This window comes from Somniosus microcephalus, chromosome 31, assembly GCF_052327205.1.
Source record: "Somniosus microcephalus isolate GS21.2 chromosome 31, FLI_Smic_1.0, whole genome shotgun sequence".
Taxonomy (NCBI): domain Eukaryota; kingdom Metazoa; phylum Chordata; class Chondrichthyes; order Squaliformes; family Somniosidae; genus Somniosus; species Somniosus microcephalus.
This window is the reverse complement of record NC_141017.1, coordinates 37,667,284-37,694,183: the sequence shown is the minus strand read 5'-3', so window position 1 is coordinate 37,694,183 and position 26,900 is coordinate 37,667,284. Positions and strand designations below refer to the sequence as shown.

General features: G+C 49.7%; 1 protein-coding gene across 5 annotated transcripts in view; it reads right to left on the bottom strand.

The window, feature by feature from the left end:
- The window catches only part of LOC147097757 (surfeit locus protein 4-like), a 181,359-nt gene that overhangs the window by 24,700 nt on the left and 129,759 nt on the right, over positions 1–26,900 (bottom strand). The window contains exon 1 of one of the 5 annotated variants that reach the window (XR_015074333.1): positions 1,531–1,821. The exons of 1 other annotated variant lie outside the window; for it this stretch is intronic. Coding sequence is in view for 1 of the 4 variants with exons in the window: in XM_085971838.1 (XP_085827964.1) it covers positions 1,531–1,776 (246 nt within the window). In the remaining 3 variants the exon portion in view is untranslated. Of the gene's footprint in view, positions 1–1,530; positions 1,822–26,900 lie in introns of those variants that run through there. 3 more of the 5 variants (XM_085971839.1, XM_085971838.1, XM_085971840.1) reach the window with 3 other exon arrangements.

Sequence of the window (26,900 nt, the reverse complement as noted above, 5' to 3'; positions counted from 1 at the left end):
CACTGAGGGAGCGCCGCGCTGTCGGAGGGGCAGCACTGAGGGAGCGCCGCGCTGTCGGAGGGGCAGCACTGAGGGAGCGCCGCGCTGTCGGAGGGGCAGCACTGAGGGAGCGCCGCGCTGTCGGAGGGGCAGCACTGAGGGAGCGCCGCGCTGTCGGAGGGGCAGCACTGAGGGAGCGCCGCGCTGTCGGAGGGGCAGCACTGAGGGAGCGCCGCGCTGTCGGAGGGGCAGCACTGAGGGAGCGCCGCGCTGTCGGAGGGGCAGCACTGAGGGAGCGCCGCGCTGTCGGAGGGGCAGCACTGAGGGAGCGCCGCGCTGTCGGAGGGGCAGCACTGAGGGAGCGCCGCGCTGTCGGAGGGGCAGCACTGAGGGAGCGCCGCGCTGTCGGAGGGGCAGCACTGAGGGAGCGCCGCGCTGTCGGAGGGGCAGCACTGAGGGAGCGCCGCGCTGTCGGAGGGGCAGCACTGAGGGAGCGCCGCGCTGTCGGAGGGGCAGCACTGAGGGAGCGCCGCGCTGTCGGAGGGGCAGCACTGAGGGAGCGCCGCGCTGTCGGAGGGGCAGCACTGAGGGAGCGCCGCGCTGTCGGAGGGGCAGCACTGAGGGAGATGCTGTCTTTCGGATGAGACGTTAAACCAAGGCCCCATCTGCTCTCTCAGGTGGACGCAAATCCCTCAATCAACATCACTAAAACAGATTATCTGGTCATTATCGCATTGCTGTTTGTGGGAGCTTGCTGTGCGCAAATTGGCTGCCGCGTTTCCTACATTACAGCAGTGACTACACTTCTATAGTGCTTTGGGATGTCTGGTGGTCGAGAAAGGCATGATAGAAATGCAAGTCTTTCTTTCTAAAGGGGGTGTACGAAGAGAGCGCCCTGGGGGTATATGTGCACAAATCGCTGAAAGTGGCAGGGCAGGTTGAGAAAGTTGTTAAAAAAGCTTACGGGATCCTGGGCTTCATAAATAGAGGCATAGAGTACAAAAGTGTGGAAATTATGATGAACCTTTATAAAACACTGGTTCGGCCCCAACTGAGTGTGCCACCAACTGAACCACAGCTGACACTTGTACCGTTTGGTTTATATTACAAAATAACTGTAATCCCTCACTTATTAAGAAATAGAAGCAAAAGCAAACACAGATTTCACTAGATCACAATATATCTGACGCGATCTCCAGGTGCCTCTTTCAAAACAATAAAAGCAGAAACTTAATGAAACGCAAGAAAGACAAGCTTATGGGGTCTTCGGTTTGCCTGCACCCAAGTTAAATGGACCCAGAACTTTTGGTGCAAGCACAGGATAAAAAAAGAGGGTCCCTCTCAGCATTGCCATAAGAAGTGGGGAGGGGGTGATCGCGAGGGCCGAGGCGGCGGCTGCTGCTGCTGCTGCTGCTGCTCCCCCCCACCCCCCTTGACTAGGCCTCAGCCTGGACTCACGGCCCCTCGCAGGCCAGTTACTGGGTGAGGGGGACGGGCGCGGTGTGGAGGGGGAGGGCGGCGGCGGCGGTGGCTCGGTGTGAGGGAGGGTACCTGGTCGGCGAAGTCCTCGGCGGTGCCCATCACGTCGTTGGGAGCAGCCATGTCTCTATCTGTGTGTCTCGGTGCTGAGGGAGAGAGAGGGGGGGAGCGCGCGCGGCCGCGGGCTCCAGGCGCGAGCCCGACTTGCCACGTTACAGTTCGCGGCGGGAGCGAGCCCGCCGGCCACGGAAGGGGCGAGAACGCGCGTTCCAGGCGCGAAGGGGAAAACGGACGCCGAGCGGAGGGCGCGAAAACCATCGGAGCGGATGTGAAAGAGCGAGAGCTTTATTAATAATGGGGGGAGCGGACGTAAAAGAGCGAGAGCTTTATTAATAATGGGGGAGCGGACGTGAAAGAGCGAGAGCTTTATTAATGATGGGGGGGTGGGAAGCGGACGTGAAAGCGAGAGATAGCGGTGAGGTGGAGCGGACGCGGTAGGACGATTCAGGATCGCGCAGCGCGCGCGACAGCCTGCAGTACCATTGGGAGAGCAACACGTCAGCGGGAGTTGGTTACAGAGCCAGCCAAGGCAGCGCTGCCCAGTGAACAACACATGGGCTGGAGAGGGGGAATAAGCAACACGTGGGCTAGACAGGGGAAATGGGCAACACACGGGCTAGACAGAGGGAATGGGCAACACACGGGCTAGACAGGGGGAATGGGCAACACGGGCTAGACAGGGGGAATGGACAACACACGGGCTGGAGAGGGGGAATGGGCAACACAGGCTGGACAGGGGGAATGGGCAACACGGGCTGGACAGGGGGAATGGGCAACACACGGGCTGGACGGGGAATGGGCAACACACGGGCTGGACAGGGGGAATGGGCAACACATGGGCTGGAGAGGGGGAATGAGCAACACATAGAAGACAGGAGTAGGCCATTCGGCCCCTCGAACCTGCTCCGCCATTCAATCAGATCATGGCTGATCATCCAAATTCAGTACCCTGTCCCTGCCTTCTCCCCATATCCCTTGATCCCTTTAGCCTTAAGAAATATATAACTCCTTCTTGAATATATTTAATAAATTGGCCTCCACTGCCTTCTGTGGTAGAGAATTCCACAGGTTCACCACTCTGGGTGAAGAAATTCCTCCTCATCTCTCCTAAATGGCTTACCCCTTATCCTTAGACTGTGACCCCTGGTTCTGGACTCCCCCGCCATCGGGAACATCCTTCCTGCATCTAGTCTGTCTAGTCCTGTTAGAATTTTATAAGTTTCAATGAGATCCCCTCTCATTCTTCTAAACTCCAGCGAGTATAAGCCCAATCGACCTAATCTCTCCTCATACGTCATTCCTGCCGTCCCAGGTATCAGTCTGGTGAATCTTTGCTGCACTCCCTCAATGGCAAGAACGTCCTTCCTCAGATAAGGCAACCAAAACTGCACACAATACTCAAGGTGTGGTCTCACCAAGGCCCTGTACAACTGTAGCAAGACATCCTTGTTCCTGTACTCGAACCCTCTCGCTACGAAGGCCAACATACATTTGCCTTCTTAACCGCCTGCTGCACCTGCATGCTTACCTTCAGCGACTGGTGCACAAGGACACCAAGGTCTCGTTGCACTTCCCCTTCTCCCAATCTATTGCCGTTCAGATAATAATCTGCCTTCCAGTTTTTGCCACCAAAGTGGATAACCTCGCATTTATCCACATTATACTGCATCTGCCATGCTTCTGCCCAATCACCCAACCTGTCCAAATCATACTGGAGTTTCTCGGCATCCCCCTCACAGGACACACACCCACCCAGCTTTGTGTCGTCTGCAAACTTGTAGATATTGCATCTAGTTCCCTCGTCTAGATCATTAATATATATTGTGAATAGCTGGGGTCCTAGGACCGATCCCTGCGGTACCCCACTAGTCACTGCCTGCCACTCGGAAAAAGAGCCGTTTATTCCAACTCTTTGCTTCCTGTCTGACAACCAGTTCTCTATCCAAGTCAGTTCCTTGCCCCTAATCCCATGTGCCTTAACTTTACACGCTAATCTCTTATGCGGGACCTTATCGAAAGCCTTCTGAAAGTCCAAATACACCACATCCACTGGTTCACCCTTATCTATTCTACCAGTTACATCCTCAAAAAATTCCAGTAGATTAGTCAAGCACGATTTACCTTTCGTAAATCCATGTTGACTTTGTCCGATCCTGTCACTGTTTTCCAAGTGCTCTGTTATTACATCTTTTATAATGGACTCTAGCATTTTCCCCACTACCGATGTCAGGCTTACCAGTCTGTAATTCCCTGTTTTCTCTCTACCACCTTTTTTGAATAGTGGGGTAACATTAGCTACCCTCCAATCCATGGGAACTGTTCCAGAGTCTATCGAATTTTGGAAGATGACCAGCAATGCATCTACTATTTCTAGGGCCATTCCTTAAGTACCCTAGGATGTAGATTATCAGGCCCTGGGGATTTATCGGCCTTCAATCCCATCAATTTCCCTAACACCATTTCCCAACACACGGGCTGGAGAGGGGGAATGGGCAACACACGGGCTGGAGAGGGGGAATGGGCAACACACAGGCTGGAGAGGGAATGAGGAACACACGGGCTGGAGAGGGGGAATGGGCAACACACGGGCTGGAGAAGGAATGAGGAACACACGGGCTGGAGAGGGAATGAGGAAGACACGGGCTGGAGAGGGGGAATGGGCAACACACGGGCTGGAGAGGGGGAATGAGCAACACACGGGCTGGAGAGGGAATGAGGAACACACAGGCTGGAGAGGGGGAATGAGGAACACACGGGCTGGAGAGGGGGAATGAGGAACACACGGGCTGGAGAGGGGGAATGAGGAACACACGGGCTGGAGAGGGGGAATGAGGAACACACGGGCTGGAGAGGGGGAATGAGGAACACACGGGCTGGAGAGGGGGAATGAGGAACACAAGGGCTGGAGAGGGGGAATGAGGAACACACGGGCTGGAGAGGGGGAATGGGCAACACACGGGCTGGAGAGGGGGAATGGGCAACACACAGGCTGGAGAGGGGGAATGGGCAACACACAGGCTGGAGAGGGGGAATGGGCAACACACGGGCTGGAGAGGGGGAATGGGCAACACACGGGCTGGAGAGGGGGAATGGGCAACACACAGGCTGGAGAGGGGGAATGGGCAACACACAGGCTGGAGAGGGGGAATGGGCAACACACAGGCTGGAGAGGGGGAATGGGCAACACACGGGCTGGAGAGGGAATGAGGAACACACAGGCTGGAGAGGGGGAATGAGGAACACACGGGCTGGAGAGGGGGAATGAGGAACACACGGGCTGGAGAGGGGGAATGAGGAACACACGGGCTGGAGAGGGGAAATGAGGAACACACGGGCTGGAGAGGGGGAATGAGGAACACACGGGCTGGAGAGGGGGAATGAGGAACACAAGGGCTGGAGAGGGGGAATGAGGAACACACGGGCTGGAGAGGGGGAATGGGCAACACACGGGCTGGAGAGGGGAATGGGCAACACACGGGCTGGAGAGGGGGAATGGGCAACACACAGGCTGGAGAGGGGGAATGGGCAACACACAGGCTGGAGAGGGGGAATGGGCAACACACGGGCTGGAGAGGGGGAATGGGCAACACACGGGCTGGAGAGGGGGAATGGGCAACACACAGGCTGGAGAGGGGGAATGGGCAACACACAGGCTGGAGAGGGGGAATGGGCAACACACAGGCTGGAGAGGGGGAATGGGCAACACACGGGCTGGAGAGGGGGAATGGGCAACACACGGGCTGGAGAGGGGGAATGGGCAACACACGGGCTGGAGAGGGGGAATGGGCAACACACGGGCTGGAGAGGGAATGGGCAACACACGAGCTGGGGAGGGGAATGAGAAACATGGAGGGAATTGAGAATTAAAGAATTCTGCCTAGATGACTGAGGTTATTGCAGCAGAGATTTCTACCAACTGTGCCAAACCAATATGGTGACATTCGGAAGGTTGTGGCTTCAAGCCCACTTCAGAGACTTGGCCACATAATCTAGGCTGACCCTTCAGTGCAATATTTAAGGAGTGGTGCATTGCCAGAGGTACCATCGTTCAGATGAGATATTAAACTGAGGCCACATTTTCCTGTTCAGGTGGATGTAAAAGATCCCACGGCACTATTCAAAGAATAGCAGGGGCATTCTGCTGGTGTCCTGGAAAATATTCTTCCCTCAACCAACATCTCTTTGATTGTTCTTCGCTCTTACCCCTCCTTTTCCTTCTTCCCTCCAGTTTGGTGTCCAGTCTTTATCTGGTGCCTTGTAAAGTGCTCTAAGGATTCTCTCTGTACATGAGTGTACAGAAATGCAGTTGTTGTTGAGGCTTTCGAACCCAATTCTCTAATGGCTTATTGGGTAAGCCATACAGAGCAGAAGGTCCAAGCATTGATTTCTACCATAACCTCAATTGGGACAGCAAATGTTACATTTATCATCAGCAACTAAGTGGGGTGGGGTGTGGGGGCTGAAATCAGCCTGCCTTCCTGCTCCTGATCGCTATCCAGGGCCACCGGCTAGAAAACCTGTGAGTACGGATGCTTGATGAGGACAGGATCAGGCTTTGATGTGATGCACACCACAGGTGAATAGGCAGTCAACACACTAGCTAGGCTCACACATGAAGAATGGCCACTTTAGCCAGGAAAGAAAGACATGCATTTCTATAGCATCTTTCAAGACCTCAGGACGTCCCAAAGCGCTTTTGAAGTACTTTTGAAGTGTAGTCACTGTTGTAATGTAGGAAACGCAGCAGCCAATTTGCGCACAGCAAGGTCCCACAAACAGCAATGTGATAATGACCAGATCATCTGTTTTTGTTATGTTGGTTGAGGGATAAATATTGGCCCAGGACACCGGGGATAACTCCCCCGCTCTTCTTCAAAATAGTGCCATGGGATCTTTTACGCCCACCTGAGAGAGCAGATGGGGCCCTGGTTTAATGTCTCATCCCAAAAAGATGGCCCCTCCGACAGTGCAGCACTCCCTCAGTACTGCCACGGCTGACACAGCAGATTGAGGGATAAATATTGGACAGGACACCAGGGAACGCCCCTGCTCTTCTTCGGGATCTTTTATGTCCACCTGAGAGAGCCGATGGGGCCTCAGTTTAACGTCTCATCCCAAAAAGATGGTCCCTCCGACAGTGCAGCGCTCCCTCAGTACTGCCCCGTGACAGTGCAGCACTCCCTCAGTACTGCCCCTCCGACAGTGCGGCGCTCCCTCAGTACTGCCCCTCTGACAGTGCAGCACTCCCTCAGTACTGCCCCTCTGACAGTGCAGCGCTCCCTCAGCATTGCCCCTCCAACAGTGCGGCGCTCCCTCAGTACTGCCCCTCCGACAGTGCAGTGCTCCCTCAGTACTGCCCCTCCGACAGTGCGGCGCTCCCTCACTACTGCCCCTCCGACAGTGCGGCGCTCCCTCAGTACTGCCCCTCCGACAGTGCGGCACTCCCTCAGTACTGCCCCTCCGACAGTGCGGCGCTCCCTCAGTACTGCCCCTCCGACAGTGCAGCACTCCCTCAGTACTGCCCCTCCGACAGTGCGGCGCTCCCTCAGTACTGCCCCTCCGACAGTGCGGCGCTCCCTCAGTACTGCCCCTCCGACAGTGCTGCGCTCCCTCAGTACTGCCCCTCCGACAGTGCGGCGCTCCCTCAGTACTGCCCCTCCGACAGTGCGGCGCTCCCTCAGTACTGCCCCTCCGACAGTGCGGCGCTCCCTCAGTACTGCCCTGGAGTGTCAACCTAGATTTCTTTGCCCAAATCATCTTGAGTGAGACTTGAAGCCTCAACCTTCTGACTCAGAGGCGAAGTGCCAGCATCTTCCAAAAAAGAAGACATTTAAAAATGGAGAGTACCTAATTTATTTCATGTGGGACTCTAGCAGCTAGTGGAGATTGGATTTGAGTAAGGTACCAGAAGTGAGAGGATGTTGTCGTAATCTGCTGTGACATCTATTCTCTCTTATTTAGTTACATTTGACACTTCAGTCTAAAATTTTCCTTCAAGCTCCATCTGTAATATGCAATAAAAAGAATTTTTAGCACTGACATTCATTTGACTGTCAGTACTGAATTTCCTTTTCATCTTTTTAGATATACACATGCAAACCTGCCATTCTGTATATCTTTAATGGCACAGTAAAATACAATTGGAAAGATGCACAGAACTACTTAGAATAAACATTATTTTTAGCTTTAGTATAAAATCCAAATATTAGCAGCACAAGATGAAGCACATTGGTGCTCCAAAATGTGCTGCAATCTTAGCTTTCAACCTGTGATACCTCTACATATTGTTGCCGGTCTCAACCACACTAGCAGAGGGATGGTAAAGGATTTCCCTAAAGGAGCAATGGGGAAATTAGAAGCAAAGGTCACCTTGGACTACTCGGATACACCTCAGTTACAGAGTAGTATTGGTGGAGCGATAAGGCTAAGTCACTTAATTACCCTTCATGGCTTAATGGGCAAATGCACAACATTTCTGAGTTATGAAACTGAGAGATTGAGTAGATCGGGCCGATATTCTCCGGAGTTTAGAAGAATGAGAAGTGATCTGATTGAAACATATAAGATTCTGAGGGGGATTGACAGGGTAGATGCTGAGAGATTGTTTCCCCTGGCTGGAGAGTCTAGAACTAGGGGGCATAGTCTCAGGATAAGTGGTCGGCCATTTAAGACTGAGATGAGGAGGAATTTCTTCACTCAGAGGGTGGTGAATCTTTGGAATTCTCTACCCCAGAGGGCTGTGGAGGCTCAGTCGTTGAGTATATTCAAGGCTGAGATCGACAGATTTTTGGACTCTAGGGGAATCGAGGAATATGGGGATCGGGCAGGAAAGTGGAGTTGAGGTCGAAGATCAGCCATGATCTTATTGAATGGTGGAGCAGGCTCAAGAGGCCGTATGGCCGACTCCTGCTCCTAATTCTTATGTTCTTAGATTCACAAGTCAACTAACTTGCTGTGAAGCCAAACTGGCAACCAATTAGTAGGCTGTTATGATAGAGATGTTGCAGGTTCTCATTTTGATGACATTTTGACACAACTGAAATGGAATACTAGTTTTTGGTTATCGGGGTCTGAATTTGATCCTTTCTTGATGTTTGCTATATTCCACATCGGAAACCCTCCAGTCCTCCGGCATTATTCCTGTATCCAATGAGGATTGAAAGATTGTGACCAATGCCTTTGCTTCTTTCAGCAACCTAGGATGCATTCCATCCGGAATAACAACAGAAAATGCTGGAAAAACTCAGCAGGCCAGGCAACATCCGTGGAGAGAAATTAGAGTCGACATTTCGGGCGATCTATTTCATTTCCTTTCCAGTTTTGAAAAAGGGTTTCGACCCGAAACGTCGACTCTAATTTCTCTCCACGGATGTTGCCTGGCCTGCTGAGTTTTTCCAGCATTTTCTGTTGTTATTTTGCATTCCATCCAGACCAGGTGACTTACCAACTTTCAGTAATGCCAATCTTTTTAGTACATGAAACCTTTTTATGAACTCAAAATAAAACACACGCATACACAAATTTTTAATCCAATATTTCAAATGGAGTGTTTACTCCTGAATGAAGCAGTAAAAGAGTTCAAGACCAAGGGCTGCCTGTCACTCAAATCTGCCTGCTTCAGTTATGGGAAGGTTGTCAAGTTTGGGACAGATTGAGAGACAGAATTGCTAGGCAACAGCGCTGCACTAACTGGGTCACAGTTCTCCAAGACCTGTCATCAGTCGCAATGACAGCACAAAGTGGCACTCAAACCAGGCAATATTTGTGTGGAAATGAGTGTTGAGAAGGTAGTGAGCTGGAAACTAAGAAACTAGCATTGCCTTTCTATACCTACTTGAATGCAATCTGATGCCACCTGATTGATATTGATGGCAGGTGTGTGACCCAGTTGGTGCAATGCTGCTTGTTAGTAATGGACATGTTGGTGGCAAAAGGGCTTTATGGGGAGGAAAAGAACACAGTTTAAAAATGGCATAAAAGGAAATGTCTGCGAAATATTACTCTGAAGTTAGTTTATTCCCATTCCACTGTGTGCTCTGCACCTTATGACCAGTAGATGTCCCCATGTGGCTTTACGAGGACCTTTCACTTGTCGAACAAAGTATTCCGTCCAGTGCCTGCAAAGCACAGAGGAGCAGCGGAATAAACTCCACGTACTTCAGTTCGAGGTACGTGGTATAATTCTGTAATTGCTCTGCTTTATGTTGTGCAGCTCCAAATTTCTTTGGGATTTCTCCACTCACACTGCTCACTAAAAGGTTACCAATTTAGCCTCTCTTCCAAAATACTGTAGCGTATATTTACCTATTTATGTAAAAGTCTCACACCTAGCATGCAGCACACACCAAAGTGCCAAATGTAAATAAAAAAAGAATGAAAGCTAGTGGTTTCATGCTAGTTTCTTCTGACCTGGAGCCAGGAATTTACAAACGCCTGCCAACCTACAAATGTTCCACACCAATTAACCTCCAATTGACTCTAGGATGTGTCTACATACAGTAATTAGAATGTGTGGCATTTCACAACATTTATATAGTGATCTTAAATTTGGAAATTATCAGTCATTTCCAACATTGCCTCAAAGGTTTGATTGCCCACTCTATTCCCCAGAGGTGAAAATTAACAGGCACCAAACCTTAGTGTAAGTTTTAGAACTAACCGAAAGCTTGGTGAAAGAGATATATTTTGAGAAGGATTTTAAACATGGGGCAAGGGTAGAGGGTCAGCCGTGACTCAGTGGGTAGCACTCTCGCCTGAGTCAGAAGGTTGTGGGTTCAATTCCCGCTCCAGAGACTTGAGCACAAAAATCTAGGCTGACACTCCAGTGCAGTGCTGAGGGAGTGCTGCACTGTTGGAGGTGCCGTCTTTCGGATGAGATGTTAAACTAAGGCCCCGTCTGCTCTCCCAGGTGGATGTAAAAGATCCCATGGCTCTATTTCGAAGAAGAGCAAGGGAGTTCTCCCCGGTGTCCTGGCCAATATTTATTCCTCAATCAACATGCAAGCGCAGGAGATGCAACACCTGCCCCTATACCTCCCCCCTTCCCACTGTCCAGGGCCCCAAACACCCCTTCCAGGTGAAACAGCGATTTACTTGTACTTCTTGCAATCTAGTATACTGTATTCGCTGCTCACGATGCGGTCTCCTCTACATTGGAGAGACCAAACACAGATTGGGTGACCGCTTTGTGGCACACCTCTGTTCAGTCCGTAAGGGTGACCCCGAGCTTCCGGTCGCCTGTCATTTTAATTCACCGCTCCATTCCCACTCGGACCTCACCGTCCTTGGCCTCTTGCATTGTTCCACGGAAGCTCAACGTCAACTCGAGGAACAGCACCTCATCCTCCGATTAGGCACTTTGCAGCCTTCCGGACTCAATATCGAGTTCAACAATTTCAGATCATAACCTCGGCCCCTATTACATTTTTACTTATATTTTTTATCCACCCCTTTGTTTTGGTTTTTCCCTCCCCCCCCCCACTTTTCCTTTTTTTTCTCTCTCCCACATGGCAGCCGTCTCTCATTCTGCCAGAACATTTCACACCTAATCTGAGCCGCCTTTTGTCTCCACTAGTCCTATCACCATCTCGTCTCGTTTTGAATACCTCTTAATGTCTCTTCACTTCTCTTGTTCTCTCCCAGCCCTGCCTTTCGATCTATTTCATTTCCTTTCCAGTTTTGAAAAAGGGTTTCGACCCAAAATGTTGACTCTAATTTCTCTCCACAGATGTTGCCTGGCCTGCTGAGTTTTTCCAGCATTTTCTGTTGTTATTTCGGATTTCCAGCATCTGCAGTATTTTGCTATCTCACTAAAAACAGATTATCTGGTCATTAACACATTGCTGTTTGTGAGAGCTTGCTGTGCGGAAATTGGCTGCCGTGTTTCTCACATTACAACAGTGATTACACTTGAAAAAGTACTTCATTGGCTGTAAAGTGCTTTGGGACGTCCGGTGGTCGTGAAAGGCATTATAGAAATGCAAGTCTTTCTTTTTGTTTTCAGCAGGAAGTGTTGGTGGTTGTTTTGAAAGGGGAGGGACAATGCCTTAATAGAGGTAGCTATTAATAATATTAGCAAGCATTGGGGCCGGGAAGAAAGAAAGACTTGCATTTCTACAGCGCCTTTCACGACCACCGGACATCCCAAAGTGCTTTACAGCCAATGAAGTACTTTTTGAAGTGTAGTCACTGTTGTAATGTAGGAAACGCGGCAGCCAATTTGTGCACAGCAAGCTCCCACAAACAGCAATGTGATAATGACCCAGATAATCTGTTTTTTAGTTATGCTGATAAATATTGGCCCAGGACACTGGGGAGAACTCCCCCCCTGCTCTTCTTCGAAATACTGCCACGGGATCTTTTACGTCCACCTGAGAGGGCAGATAGGCCTCGGTTTAACATTTCATCCGAAAGACGGCACCTCCGACAGTGCAGCACTCCGTCTGGTCGATTACCTGGTCATTTATCTTAATGCTGTTTGTGGGACCTTGCTGTGCGCAAATTGGCTGACATTACAACAGTGATTGCACTTCAAAAAGTACTTCATTGGCTGTGAAGCACTTTGGGACGTCCGGTGGTCGTGAAAGGCGCTACAGAAATGCAAGCTTGTTCTTTCTCTCTTCTGAATGCTATCCAGTGTCTTGCACTGGAAAGTGTGTGTGGATATTGAGCAAGGATACGATTGCATTTACAAGTATACTGTACTTGCTTAAAACCTGTTACAACTCTAACTTTTGCCAGCTCTGACGAAAGGTCATTGACCTGAAACGTTAAATCTTGTTTCTCGCTCAGATGCTGGCCAACCTGCTGAGCAATGTTCCCTTTAAGCTGCGCGGCCACTGAAGGTCGCGCGCAGCCGGCGAGCTGGCTTTTAAATAGAGAAACCGCGCATGCGCGGGGAATTTTGAATGTTAATGGGGCCGCGCAGGCCAATAAAATGAATTAGAGGGAATATTGCTGCTGAGTATTTCCAGCAGTTTTTAGTTTTTACTATGATTGCCGTCCAGTTGAGTCGCCTGCCGACACTCACCATCAGAACTAACACGTTAACAATGGCCACATTGGCGAGGTAGCAGAATGCTCTCTGAACCTGTTCAATAATACCCCAGCATAAGTCTGCATGTTCGGGAGAGGAAATTGGAGGAAATTGTAAGGGAAATAAAACTCTGCTCCTATTCAAAGGCCTCAGATGGCGTTTCAGTAGCGGAGTACAACTGCTTCCATTCCAACAAGCAATTACAGGATAAGCTGGCTGCTGCTATTTCGAGTTCAATGATACTTACTCTTGTGGAGGGGGTCCATATCCGGGCTCTTTAGTTACTTACTTAAAACATTAATATCCTGCTTGAGTGGCTTTCAAATCACAATATTAAGGCAAGGAAACACAAGTAGATTTCACCATCGATGACACATTAAAGCTTTTTTTTTGTGCATGTAAAGGAACTGTAATTCCTAAGTACCTTTGGCAAGAACAAGTGCTGTAATGATTTGTATCTCACGCGTGGCAGTACAGAAATACAGCATAAGAACATAAGAATTAGGAGCAGGAGTCGGCCATACGGCCCCTCGAGCCTGCTCCGCCATTCAATAAGATCATGGCTGATCTTCGACCTCAACTCCACTTCAATTCAATTAAATTCAAATCGCTTTATTGGCATGACAAGGTACATCTTATGTTGCCAAAGCATCGAAAAACATTCATGGTTGTACACAAAAATACAGATCTATCCATAGTGTATAAACAGATATATCCCTGAGTGTATAAATATACATTCATATAATTTGTATATACTCTTTTCTTATATTTAGTGGTTGTCCCTCTCTTTATGGCAAGCTGTAACATAGTGTGCCGCTAAGGTTACACAATTTCTCTCTTCCCCTAGTAGGTATGGGAGTTTTTGGTCGTCATTCAAATTTCTGAATTCCGGGCATATTTTTGTGAATTTTGGGTAGAAATTCTCCCTTATGCCCTGATATTTTCTACAACCTGTGAGGAAGTGCATCTCTGTCTCCACCACTCCCTGACTGCAGTGAGAGCATATCCTGTCCTCTCTTGGTAGCCGGGTCTGCCTGTGTCTACCTTTTTCGATCGCCAGGCTATGTTCACTAAGTCTGTACATTGTCAAGGTTTTTCTCAGTTTGCTATCCTTTACCATGGTCAGGTAATCAGCCATGTTGTATTGTCTGTTTAGGGCCAAGTAGCAATTGAGTTTGCTTTGGGTTTTTGTTGTTTCTGCCCAATATGACAGATATTTTTCCTTTTGCTTAGCGACGATTGTGTTGGGTCGAATTCTTTGTGTTACGCTGTCACTGTCCTGGGGCTGGTTCTTGTTAGTAGTGTTAGTAGTTACTTCACTGAGTCCCAGGACTAGTTGACTGAGGGTATTCTTCTTTATGGTCCTCTCTTGGCATTTCAGGGCTTCGTAATGATAACATTGGGGGTTGCTCATTTCTAGGTGTTTCCAAAATTTGGTGGCTCTTTTTTGGATAGTGATTATTAATGGATATTGGCCTAGTTCTGCCCTGCATGCATTGTTTACAGTTTTCCTTTGAGTCCGGAGGATGCTTTTACAGAATTCTGCATGTAGGCTCTCAATTGGGTGTTTGTCCCATTTTGCAAATTCTTGTTGTGTTAGTGGTCCCCACACCTCACTGCCATAGAGTGCAATTGGTTCAATTACTGATTTAAAAATTTTGAGCCAAATGCTAATTGGGATTTCTATTTGGATTGATTTTTTAATGGCATAGAAAGCCCTTCTTGCTTTCTCTTTCAGTTCATTCACAGCCAGATGAAAATTTCCCGTAGAACTGATTTTTAGGCCCAAGTATGTGTAGTTAGTGGTTTGTTCAATTTTGGTTGTTCCTAGTGTGAAATTTATTTTGGGTTCCTGATGTCTGGATCTTTGCTGGAACACAAGGATTTTGATTTTTTGGGGATTTATTGTCAGGGCCCAGGTCTGGCAGAACGACTCCAGCAGATCCAGGTTCTGCTGTAGACCCTCCTTAGTTGGTGACAGTAGAACCAGGTCATCTGCATAGAGGAGGAATTTAACCTTGGATTCATATAGGGTGAGGCCGGGTGCTGTAGATTGTTCAAGTAGTTTTGCCAATTCATTTATGTAAATATTAAAGAGTGTCGGTGAGATGGGCGAGCCCTGCGTCACCCCCCGCCCCTGTGGGAAGTATTTTGTTTGTTTGTCTCCAATTTTAACTGCACATTTGTTGTTTGTATACATTGATTTAATTACATCATATGTTTTTCCCCCTACCCCGCTTTCGATAAGTTTCAGGAATAAACCGTCGTGCCAGATGGAGTCGAAAGCCTTCTGGAAATCTATAAAGCATGCGTAGATTTTGCTTTTGTTTTGATGAACGTGTTTGTCAATTAGGGTCTGTAGGGTGAAGATATGATCTGATGTTCTATAGTTTGGCAGGAATCCAATTTGGCTTTTACTCAAGACATTGTGCTCCTCAAGGAAGTTTATAAGTTTTTTGTTTATGATACTACAGAATACCTTCCCCATGTTACTGTTTACACAGATGCCTCGATAGTTATTTGGGTCGACTTTGTCCCCACTTTTGTATATGGGCGTTATGAGTCCTTTGTTCCAGATATCAGGGAAGTAACCGACACTCAGAACCAAGTTGAAGAGTTTTAGGATAGCCAGTTTCATTTTATTGTCTGTGTGTTTAATCATCTCGCTTAGTATGCCGTCTGCACCGCAAGCTTTTCCTGGTCGCAGGTCCTTGAGTTTTTCAAATAGTTCTTTTTCTGTTATTATGGAGTCTAGCGGATTTTGGTTATCTTTTATGGCCATTTCGAGCTTTTCCAGTTTTTTGCATATTTGGTGTTGCTCTGGCCTTAGTGTGTTTTTCTGGTATAATTTTTCAAAGTGGTTTTCCCATGTGTCTCCATTTTGAATGGCCAATTCGTCGTGTTGTTTTTTGTGTAATGTATTCCATTTGTCCCAGAAACAGTTGGAATCAATGGATTCCTCAATGGAGCTGAGTGTATTCTTAATATACTGCTCTTTTTTGGTTCTGAGTGTGTTTCTGTATTGTGTTAGTGTCTGACAATAAGTAAGGCGTAATTCCTCGTTTTCTGGCTGTCTGTGTTTTTGGTTTGATATTTTTCTAAGTTTTTTTCCTCATGTTATGGCAATCTGGGTCAAACCATTTTTCATAGTTTTTTGTTTTGGGTTTGTTCTTGCGAGCTTTCAAGTTTGACCTTGTTGCCAAATTATCAAAAATATTGTTTAGGTTATTCACTGCCCGGTTTACACCTTCTTTATTGTGAGTGTATATGTTATCCAGAAAGGTGTCCAAGAGAGCTTGAGTTGATTCATGGCTAATTGCTTTATGGTATTTTTCCGTGCTGTTTTTGGTCCATCTGTACGATTTTTTGGTGTTGTACAGTTTACTGGGTTGTGTTTCTGTGTTGGTTGTTTCTGTCTTGTTAAGATACATAGTAATTTGACTGTGGTCTGACAGTGTTGTTTGTGGTTTGACTGTGAATGCTCTGAAAGAGGATGGGTCCAAATCTGTAATCATATAGTCTACGGTGCTACAGCCAAGAGGTGAGCAATAGGTCGATCTTCCTAGGAGGTCTCCCATGAACCTACCATTGACAATGTACAGACCCAGGCTTCGACAGAGCTGCAGTAGCTGTTTTCTGTTGGTATTTGTCTGCTTGTCGCAGTTATGCCTGTATGGATGGGAAGGGATATCGAAGTGGTTATTCCCGAATATGTAATTGTTTCCCTGATTATTGGTGAAGTCTGGTTCTTCGCCAGTTCTTGAATTGAGGTCACCACAGATCAACACGTTCCCCTGGGCCTGGAATTGGATAATCTCCCTCTCAATGTTGGAGAAGGTGTCCTCTTTAAAGTACGGGGATTCCATTGGGGGGATATAGAGTGCGCAAATGAAAACATCTTGGGTGTTAGAGATAATCCCCCTCTCAATTTTGAGCCACATGTGGTTTTCGCCCTTTTTTATAAATTTGATGCAATTCTTAAGCTCTGTTTTAAACCAAATCAGTATGCTTCCGGAGTCTCTGCCTTGGGTTACTCCTGGCAATTTATTGGAGGGGACCACCAGCTCTGTGTACCCTTGGGGACGGCCAGTGTGTCGTCCTTCTCTATACCAAGTTTCCTGTAAAATGATAATATCCAGATCTTTAGTTTCATCTATGAACTCTGGGGTCATACTCTTCACATCGAGCACCGAAGAGCGTAGACCTTGGATATTCCAGGTCGAAATATATAAGGATTTCATGTTAAGTTTGATCTTTTACTATGATAGGTTAAAGAATGATATGTGTTTGTCGTGTCTAAATGGGGGGGAAAAAGATCATCTCAATTGTCTACAAATGCTAATACTACTTGGTTACAATTCTTTCTAGTAATTAGTCCTTGATTTTTTTTTTTCTGATCCATAAGGCGGATGTAGATGCTGCTGCACGTCTGCTTAGTGTCTCTTAATGGATTGTCTCTGCCTGAGGTATTGCATACGCCCTGTGCATCTCTCCCTCTGTCTGGCTGGGGGCAGTCCTGTTCCCCTGTAGGACAGGAGTGGTGCAGGTCTGATATTGTTGTTGTGCATGGGGATCCTCTCTGGTCCCGGTTGGTGTGGTGGTGGTCTCTGTAGTAGTCCTGGTATGTACCTCGCTGATCTCTGGTGGTCAGGGGGGGGGTCCTCCTGGAGTCTGGGTATGGACCCGGTTAAAAGCGACGTCCTTCAGGGCTTTCCCGCCTGATCCCCATATCCCTTGATTTCCCTAGAGTCCAAAAATCTATCGATCTCAGCCTTGAATACACTCAACGACTGAGCATCCACAGCCCTCTGGGGTAGAGAATGCCAAAGATTCACAGCCCTCTGAGTGAAGAAATTCCTCCTCATCTCAGTCATAAATGGCCGACCCCTTATCCTGAGACTATGCCCCCTAGTTCTGGACTCTCCAGCCAGGGGAAACAACCTCTCAGCATCTACCCTGTCAATCCCCCGCAACATCCTCTATGCTAATAGTCTGTTCAATCTGAGATCACTGTTTGAGTTTGGTTTAAAAATCTTTGGGAACAGGATGTATGATGTGGATTACTTAGACAATAACAAACAACAAAATGGATATTTATTAGGTACTTGTGAGAGGGAGGGTGGGTGCTTGTATTGGATTTTAGAAAACTGTAGACAGTTTGTCCATAGGGTGAAGCTAACTGCTAAATGAATCCATGATGTTCCTAAAGTATAAAAGCACTTTTATATTGATATTAGAAGACCTCAGGCGAGTGGGACTCAAAAGGAGATCCGTGACCTGCATGCGCCACTTTCCCCTATTTGTCTTCCTGTCGCCACTCCAATTGCAGTCACTGAAGACGCGACAGGGGTGGATTAATGTACAGGCCTACAAGACCCATGCCCAGGATCTGCTGGTGAAACTCACCATAATGCAGGAAAACTGTGAACAACCTCTGGATCCAGATATTCTAGCATTGAAAATTACTGTCACAAGTGGGCAAGGTAGATTCATTCCAACATTAATACTGACATTTGCTGTTGCAGTTCATGTTTATATTTTAATGGATCAATATGGGGCTGGGGATCGATATGGGGCTGGGGCTGGGGTTGTGCGGGAGATGCAGAGGGGCCTCAAATATTCTTGGTGCCCAGGGGTCCAAGAATTCTTAACCTGGCACTGACCAGTGATCTCTGGCTGGAATATTGCTTCACATTTTTAGCTGTGAGTGGAGGCCTAATAGCAGCTTACAAGACCAATAGGAATTTACATCTCCAATGTTAGGTCACCAGAGGGGTGAGACTTATAATGGCCCAGAAATTAGGCTCGGGGGCTTGCCGCGCGTGCAAGCCCCCGATGTGCACTTACCCGGCGCGCCGACAGCTGAAGCCTGGGCCTGCTTGGAATTCCTGTCACTGGCCCAGTTCAGCTGTCGGCGCGCTGTGCTTGCCTGATCCAGTGGCGTAGTTAGTTCGATGTGCCGGCTGGGATCAGGTGAGCACTGGGCAGCCAATCAGGGGAGGGAAAACTTCATTCATGAGTTTGATAGTAAGAACTGTCAAACTCATGAAAACTACGGGTGCCCAAAACACTACTTAAACTTTAAATAAAATTTTTAAAAACATCCCACTAATTAAATGAACTATAAATAACTTTAAAAAACTATTTTAAACAATTAATCAACTATGGGTCCGGCTCTGGGGCGGGGCTGTTGACGCCGCGGGGAAGTTTTGTACGTGGCGGCTCCCGGCACGGCCCGCAACTCAAGGCCCAGGCTTCCCGGGCTGCTAGGCCACGCCCGGCGCCGGCACAGCCGCTCGAAACGGCCGTCAAAGTAGGCGAGCCTCCAGGCGAAGGGCAGGGGATCACTTCATTTCCTCCTGTTGCTAAACACAATTTAAAACTCAAATAAATTGTTATTTAATTCCCTAACACATAATTCAAATATTTACCTTAGTTCCCTAACACACAGAAAGTGTGGCACTCCAGCTAGTATCTTTATAAAGAGAAGTCAGAGGTTGCATTTCCTGATGAGAACATTTTAGAAGAGTATTTGCTGGAAAGGAACTATACCTCAGCCCTCACTATAACTTGTGCTACATGCATATAAAAGGCAGGTAGTTCTTAGCTAGTACAACAGATGACATAAGAACATAAGAAATAGGAGCAGAAGTAGGCCATACGAGCCTGCTCCGCCATTCAATATGATCATGGCTGATCTTCGACCTCAACTCCACTTTCCCGCCCGATCCTCATATCCTATGAAATAAAAACAAAATGCTGGAAATACTCAGCAGGTCAGGCAGCATCTGTAGAGAGAGAAACAGAGTTAACGTTTCAGGTCGATGAACCTTCGTCACAGTTCTGACGAAGGGTCATCGACCTGAAACATTGGGGGCGATTTTCTCAGCCCCGAGGAGGCGGGTTTGGAGGCGGGAAAGGCGTGAAAAATTGCAAAACATGAGTGCGGGATCGGAACCCGCCTCCGCGCGATTTTGCCGGTGCCGGTTTTGCAGGGTGGGAAATGGTCCCGCCTCCAGCAGGCCAGAGAGATTGTTAAGAACCTTAAATGGTCGTTAAGAGCCTCTCTAAGCCTATTTTGAGAGGCCCTCGTCATTCTTCGACATTTTCAGCATGTTCCACGACCCTCCTAAACCACGCCAGCTAAACCTGGCGGGTTGACAAGTGGGTGGCCTCCTCACAGCTGCAGTTCCACCATTAAAACGGAGCTTTCATCAGGGATTAGTGGCAGGTGGCAGAACTTTACTTTAATAGGTCTTTCAGCACTTTTAGCAGGCCTTCCGAAGTCGGAGGTGCTGCAGCTTCTATCTATCAACTGTGGGACCTCCTTGGAAGACCCTCTCCCCGCTTGGAATGAGCGCTTGCCCAACGGAGGCATCTGCAAGCAGCATGGGAACCATTCATTTCCTTTCACCATGGACCTCAGATTCGGACGAGGAGCAGCCATGGCAGCAGCAGAACCAGGCAGCTCAGCAGCAGGAGCCCCAGCCTCCTGCTCAGCCACCTGAAGCTGCACAGGGTAGAAGGCGCCAGCGCATCGAGGCACCTCGCCGCAGGAGATACCCCCAACAGAGGGTTTACAGATAGAGGATGAGCTACCTCAACATGAGTGAGCAGCAGTGTCAAAGGAGGCTGAGACTTTTGCGAGAGCTTGTCCGAGAAATCTGCAGACTGCTGCAGCAAGACCTGGAGCCCAGAGGAGCGGGTGGACACCCCTTACCAGTGGCTGTCAAAGTCACCGCCGCACTCAACTTTTTTGCTTCAGGATCCTTCCAGGGATCATCAGCAGACATCAGCGGCATCTCCCAGTCGGCCACCCACAGTTGCATCACGCAGGTTATCGATGCCCTTTTCGCAAAGGCGCACAATTACATCCAGTTCTCAAGGGATCAAGCAAGTGTAACCGCACGTTCGGTTGGCTTTGCAAATATGGCAGGCTTGCCAATGGTGCAGGGTGTCATAGACTGCACACATGTGGCCCTTAGGGCACCCCATCACAACCCAGCTATCTTTGTCAACCGCAAGGGCTTCCACTCCCTCAACGTACAGCTGGTGTGTAACCACAAGAAGGAGTTTGTGCATGTTTGTGCCAAGTTCTGTGGTAGTTGCCATGACTCTTTCATCCTGCGGCACTCTAGTGTTCCTCCGCTTTTCAAACCACCAAACCAACTTAGCAGATGGCTCCTTGGTGACAGTGGGAAAATCACTCCCGTTAACTCTGTTTCTCTCTCTACAGATGCTGCCTGACCTGCTGAGTATTTCCAGCATTTTCTGTTTTTATTTCAGATTTCCAGCATCCGCAGTATTTTGCTTTTTCTCCATATCCCTTGATTGGACTTGGTCAAAAAGCTTGTCAACACTCACTAGGGTAGAGTTTTGCCTGTACTGCCTGGGCACCAATTATTGCCTGGGCAGAGGGCAGGGAGGAAAATTGAGTGGGGAGGACTGAACGCTGGAAACAAAGCCTGCCCTGATTTTTCCTCAATTAGTTTAATTGGAGGGAAATGGAGTATTGTGCACAGTATCTGAGGAAGGACATACATGCCTGAGAAGCAGTGCAACAAAGGTTCACTAGATTGATTCCTGGGGTGAGAGGGCTGTCCTATGAGGAGAGATTGAGTAGATTGGGCCGATACTCTCTGGAGTTTAGAAGAATGAGAGGTGATCTCATTGAAACATACAGGATTCTGAGGGGGATTGACAGGGTGATGCGCTATCAATTACTCATAAAAGACTGAGAGTTAAGAGAGTAACTAAAGGCTTTTATTAACAAAAGAATGAAGGTCTGCCTCGAGTGGTCGACTGGTCCAGAAATACAAAGGGCTGGGGAGCAGTCACCTTTATACTAGGACTTGTGGGAGGAGTCAGCCGAGGCATGTCCAGGCATGTACACAGTGGAATACAAACAGTGGTTTACCACATTCACCCCTTGTTTAAAATTGAGTCCGGCGGGGTGAAGTGTATTAAAAGTTAGTGTATTGGAGTCTCTCCGGAGGTCTTGTCTGCCGCTGTGATCGGCGTGGCGACGGCAGGGGTAGTGGAGCTTCCGGCGTCGAGTCCTGCGTAGGCTGTGGCACAGGCGTGTCGTCCTCGTAGATGTCGAGCGGGTCGCGGGGCCCAGGCCTGCCGTCTGCTGGGGCTGGATATCGGATCGTGGGGGGGGGGGTGGTAGTGAGTAGTGGGTTACTGCGGCCCCCGAGGGTGCAAGGTCTCTTATGGAGACTGTGTCCTCCCGCCCGTCCGGGTATGCAATGTAAGCATACTGGGGGTTGGCGTGGAGGAGGTCGACCCTCTCGACCAGGGGGTCCGTTTTATGGGTCCTCACGTGCCTTCTCAGTAGGACCGGCCCTGGGGACGTCAGCCATGGCGGTAGCGATGTCCCCGATGTGGACTTCCTTGGGAAGACAAACATTTTCTCATGAGGGGTGGCGTTAGTGGCAGTGCAGAGCAGTGACCGAATAGAGTGGAGCGCATCGGGGAGCACATCCTGCCAGCGGGAGGTTGGAAGGCCCCTAGACTTTAAGGCTAGCAGGGCGGCCTTCCAAACTGTCGCATTTTCTCTTTCCACCTGTCCGTTCCCCCGGGGGTTGTAACTGGTGGTCCTGCTTGTGGCAATACCCCTAGTTAGCAGGTACTGACGGAGTTCGTCGCTCATAAACGATGAGCCCCGGTCGCTATGGATATAGCTGGGGAAACCGAACAGGGTGAAGAGGTCGTTCAGACATTTAATGACCGTGGCACTGGTCATGTCCGGGCAGGGGATGGCGAACGGGAAACGGGAGTACTCATCAATAATATTGAGGAAGTACACATTGCGGTCGGAGGAGGGGAGAGGCCCTTTAAAATCAACGCTCAGGCGCTCGAAGGGGCGAGTGGCTTTTATCAGGTGGGCCCTGTCTGGTCTATAAAAGTGCGGTTTGCACTCAGCACAGACTTGGCAGTTCCTGGTCATGGTCCTGACCTCCTCAATAGAGTAAGGCAGGTTGCGGGCCTTGATGAAGTGGAAGAACCTCGTGACCCCCGGGTGGCAGAGGTCATTGTGGAGGGCCCGCAGTCTATCGATCTGCGCGCTGGCGCAGGTGCCACGCGATAGCGCATCCGGGGGTTCATTGAGCTTCCCGGGCCGGTACAAGATCTCGTAATTGTAGGTGGAAAGTTCGATTCTCCACCTCAAGATCTTGTCATTTTTGATTTTGCCCCTCTGCTTGTTGTTAAAGATGAAAGCAACTGAACGTTGGTCAGTGAGCAGGGTAAATCGTTTTCCGGCCAGGTAGTGCCTCCAATGACGCACAGCCTCCACAATCGCCTGGGCCTCCTTCTCAACAGCGGAGTGTCTGGTCTCCGGGCCTTGGAGGGTTCGTGAAAAGAAGGCCACGGGTCTCCCCGCCTGATTGAGGGTAACGGCCAGGGCAAAGTTGGACGCGTCGCTTTCCACCTGGAAGGGGATGGATTCGTCCACTGCGTGCATGGTGGCTTTGGCAATGTCTTCCTTGATACGGTGGAAGGCTAAGCGGGCCTCTGCCGTCAAGGGAAAAGAGGTGGACTTGATCAGCGGATGGGCCTTGTCCGCATAGTAGGGGACCCACTGGGCATAATAGGAGAAAAACCCTAGGCACCTCTTCAGGGCCTTGAGGCAGTGGGGCAGTGGGAGTTCCATAAGGGGACGCATCCGGTCGGGGTCGGGGCCGATGACTCCGTGTTCCACAACACAGCCAAGGATGGCGAGGCGGTTTGTGCGGAATATGCACTTCTCCTTGTTATATGTCAGGTTCAGGAGTTGGGCGGTGCGGAGGAATTTTTCGAGGTTTGCGTCATGGTCCTGCAAGTCACGGCCGCAGATGGTCACATTGTCCAGATATGGGAAAGTGGCCTGCAACGCATTTTGATCTACCATCCGGTCCATCTCCCTTTGGAAGACGGAGACCCTGTTGGTGACGCCAAAGGGAACCCTAAGGAAGTGGTAGAGGCGGCCGTTTGCCTCAAAGGCAGTATACTGGCGGTCCTCAGGGCGGATAGGGAGCTGGTGGTACGCTGATTTCAGGTCAATGGTCGAGAAGACGCGGTACTGCGCGATCTGGTTGACCATATCAGCTATGCGGGGGAGTGGGTAGGCGTCCAGCAGGGTGTAGCGATTTATTGTCTGGCTGTAGTCGATGACCAGGCGCTGCTTCTCGCCGGTCTTAACGACCACAACCTGGGCTCGCCAGGGGCTGGTGCTGCCCTCAATCATCCCTTCCTTCAGGAGCCGCTCCACTTCGGTTTTAATGAAAACCCTGTCCCCGGCACTGTATCGCCTGCTCTTTGTGGCGATGGGCTTACAGTCGGGGGTGAGGTTAGCAAACAGTGGGGGGGGGGGGTGACTCTGAGTGTGGAGAGGTTGCACCTGGTGCGCGGCGGGCAATTTGGGAGCTGCTGGCTGCGGACTGTGAGTGGGGGTAGGGGTCCACCGTACGCCATCGTAACACTTTTAAGGTGGCACTGAAAATCTAACCCCAGCAGGACGGCAGCGCAGAGGTCGGGCAGGACCAGAAGTTTAAAATGATCGTACACGGTCCCGTCTACTACGAGTGTCACTACGCAGTAGCCGCCGATGTCCGCCGACTGGGACTCGGAGGCCATAGAAATCCGCTGGTGCGCAGGCAGGACTGGGAGAGAGCAACGCCGCACCGTGTCGGGGTGGATGAAGCTCTCCGTGCTCCCAGAGTCAAAAAGGCAGATTGTATCGTGGCCATTTACCTTAATGTCCATTGTGGAACTGGCCAGCTGGTGCGGTCTCGCTTGGTCCAGTGTAACGGATGCCAGCGTAGGGGTCGGTGTGTCGCTGCGGGTATCAGATGAGGCGGTGTTGGGGGCCTGCTGCGTTCCGGCTGTCGTCCAAGATGGCGGCGTCCATGATCCCCATGTGGCTGGAGGCGTCCAAAATGGCTGCTGTACCGGTGGTTCGCACATGGCCGGGGAGGCCCAAGATGGCGGCCCGCATGGCCCACACGCGGCGCTGCTGGGGTTCGGGGTGGCTTTGGCCCTGCAGACGTTAGCGTAGTGTCCCTTCTTCCCGCAGCCCGAGCAGATCGCGTTTTTCGCCGGGCAGCGCGCTCTGGGGTGTTTTGCCTGGCCACAGAAGTAGCATTTCTGGCCTTGGGGCACTGCTGTCTGGCCTTGGGACACTGCTGCGGTAGTTGGGCTGTTGCTGGGGTGTGGCTGGGATGGCACGGCGCTATGAGGCGGTCCTACCGTGTCCCAGGCTGTCATTCCCCGCGGCGTCCACGGTGCAGAGGAGTAGGCATCCATGCCCCGGTAGGCTGCATCCAATGATAGTGCGAGTTCAGAGGCCTTGTTGAGGTCGAGGTCACTCTGCTCCAACAGTCGCTGTCGGGTGTAATTGGATCTGTGGCCCGCTACAAAAGCGTCCCGGATAAGTTCCTCTGTGTATACGGCGGCCTTTACATCCTTACAACCACAGGCCCGGCCAAGCACAGACAGTGCCTGAAGGTATTCCACGGTCGATTCCCCAGGTTGTTGTTTACGACTCCCCAGAAGGTGCCTGGCGTACACTTCGTTCACTGGGCGCGTGTACTGGTCCTTGAGGAGCTTGATAGCGTCCGCGTACGAGGTCGCGTCTTGGATGACCGAGTACACTCGGTGGTTCACTTTGGAGGTCAGGGCATCCAGTTTGTCCTCGTCCGATTTGATTGCTGCGGAGGCGGTCAGGAATTTTTCGAAACACTTAAGCCAGTGAGTAAACTTGGTGGATGAGTCCGCCTCCCGATGATCTAAGTCCAGGCATGCTGGTGTGAGGATCTTCTCCATTATAAAAATTTTGTTAATAAAATTGATGCGCTATCAATTACTCATAAAAGACTGAGAGTTAAGAGAGTAACTAAAGGCTTTTATTAACAAAAGAATGAAGGTCTGCCTTGAGTGGTCGACCGGTCCAGAAATACAAAGGGCTGGGGAGCAGTCACCTTTATACTAGGACTTGTGGGAGGAGTCAGCCGAGGCATGCCCAGGCATGTACACAGTGGAATACAAACAGTGGTTTACCACACAGGGTAGATGCTGAGAGATTGTTTCCCCTGGCTGGAGAGTCTAGAACTAGGGGGCATAGTCTCAGAATAAGGGGTCGGCCATTTAGGACTGAGATGAGGAGGAATTTCTTCACTCAGAGGGTTGTGAATCTTTGGATTTCTCTACCCCAGAGAGCTGTGAAATCTGAGTCATTGAGTATATTCAAGGCTGAGATCGATAGATTTTTGGACTCTGGGGGAAATCAAGGGATATAGGGCTCGGGCAGGAAAATGGAGGTGAGGTCGAAGATCAGCCATGATCTTATTGAATGGCGGAGAAGGCTTGAAGGGCCGTATGGCCTACTCCTGCTCCTAATTCTTATGTTCCTATGTTCTTATGAAATTCGGGCTAGGTCTATTTTGAGCGGGCTTGATCTTCCATTCTGTGTACTGCCCAGGGCATGACTTACACTCAGGTGGATACAGATGGACATCTACCTCACTGTTTCAACTCACACATGGATAACATACTGAAGGGCTGTAAGTATCTGTGGAATTACATAGAAACATAGAAGATAGGAGCAGGAGTAGGCCATTCGGCCCCTCAAGCCTGTTCCACCATTTAATGAGATCATGGCTGATCACCCAAATTCAGTGCCAGACTACACAATGCTCGGTGGGCGTGTGTGCTGTGAGGAGGATGCTGAGAAACTCCAGTATGATTTGGACAGGTTGGGTGATTGGGCAGATGCATGGCAGATGCAGTATAATGTGGATAAATGTGAGGTTATCCACTTTGGTGGCAAAAACAGGAAGACAGATTATTATCTGAATGGCAATAGATTAGGAGAAGGGGAAGTGCAACAAGACCTGGGTGTCCTTGTGCACCAGTCGCTGAAGGTAAGCATGCAGGTGCAGCAGGCGGTTAAGAAGGCAAATGGTATGTTGGCCTTTGTAGCGAGAGGATTCGAGTACAGGAACAAGGATGTCTTGCTGCAGTTGTACAAGGCCTTGGTGAGACCACACCTTGAGTATTGTGTGCAGTTTTGGTCGCCTTATCTGAGGAAGGATGTTCTTGCCATGGAGGGAGTGCAGCGAAGATTCACCAGACTGATACCTGGGATGGCAGGAATGACGTATGAGGAGAGATTGGGTCGATTGGACTTATACTCGCTGGAGTTTAGAAGAATGAGAGGGGATCTCATTGAAACTTATAAAATTCTAACAGGACTAGACAGACTCGATGCAGGAAGGATGTTCCCGAATGCGGGGGAGTCCAGAACCAGGGGTCACAGTCTAAGGATAAGGGGTAAGCCATTTAGGACAGAGATGAGGAGGAATTT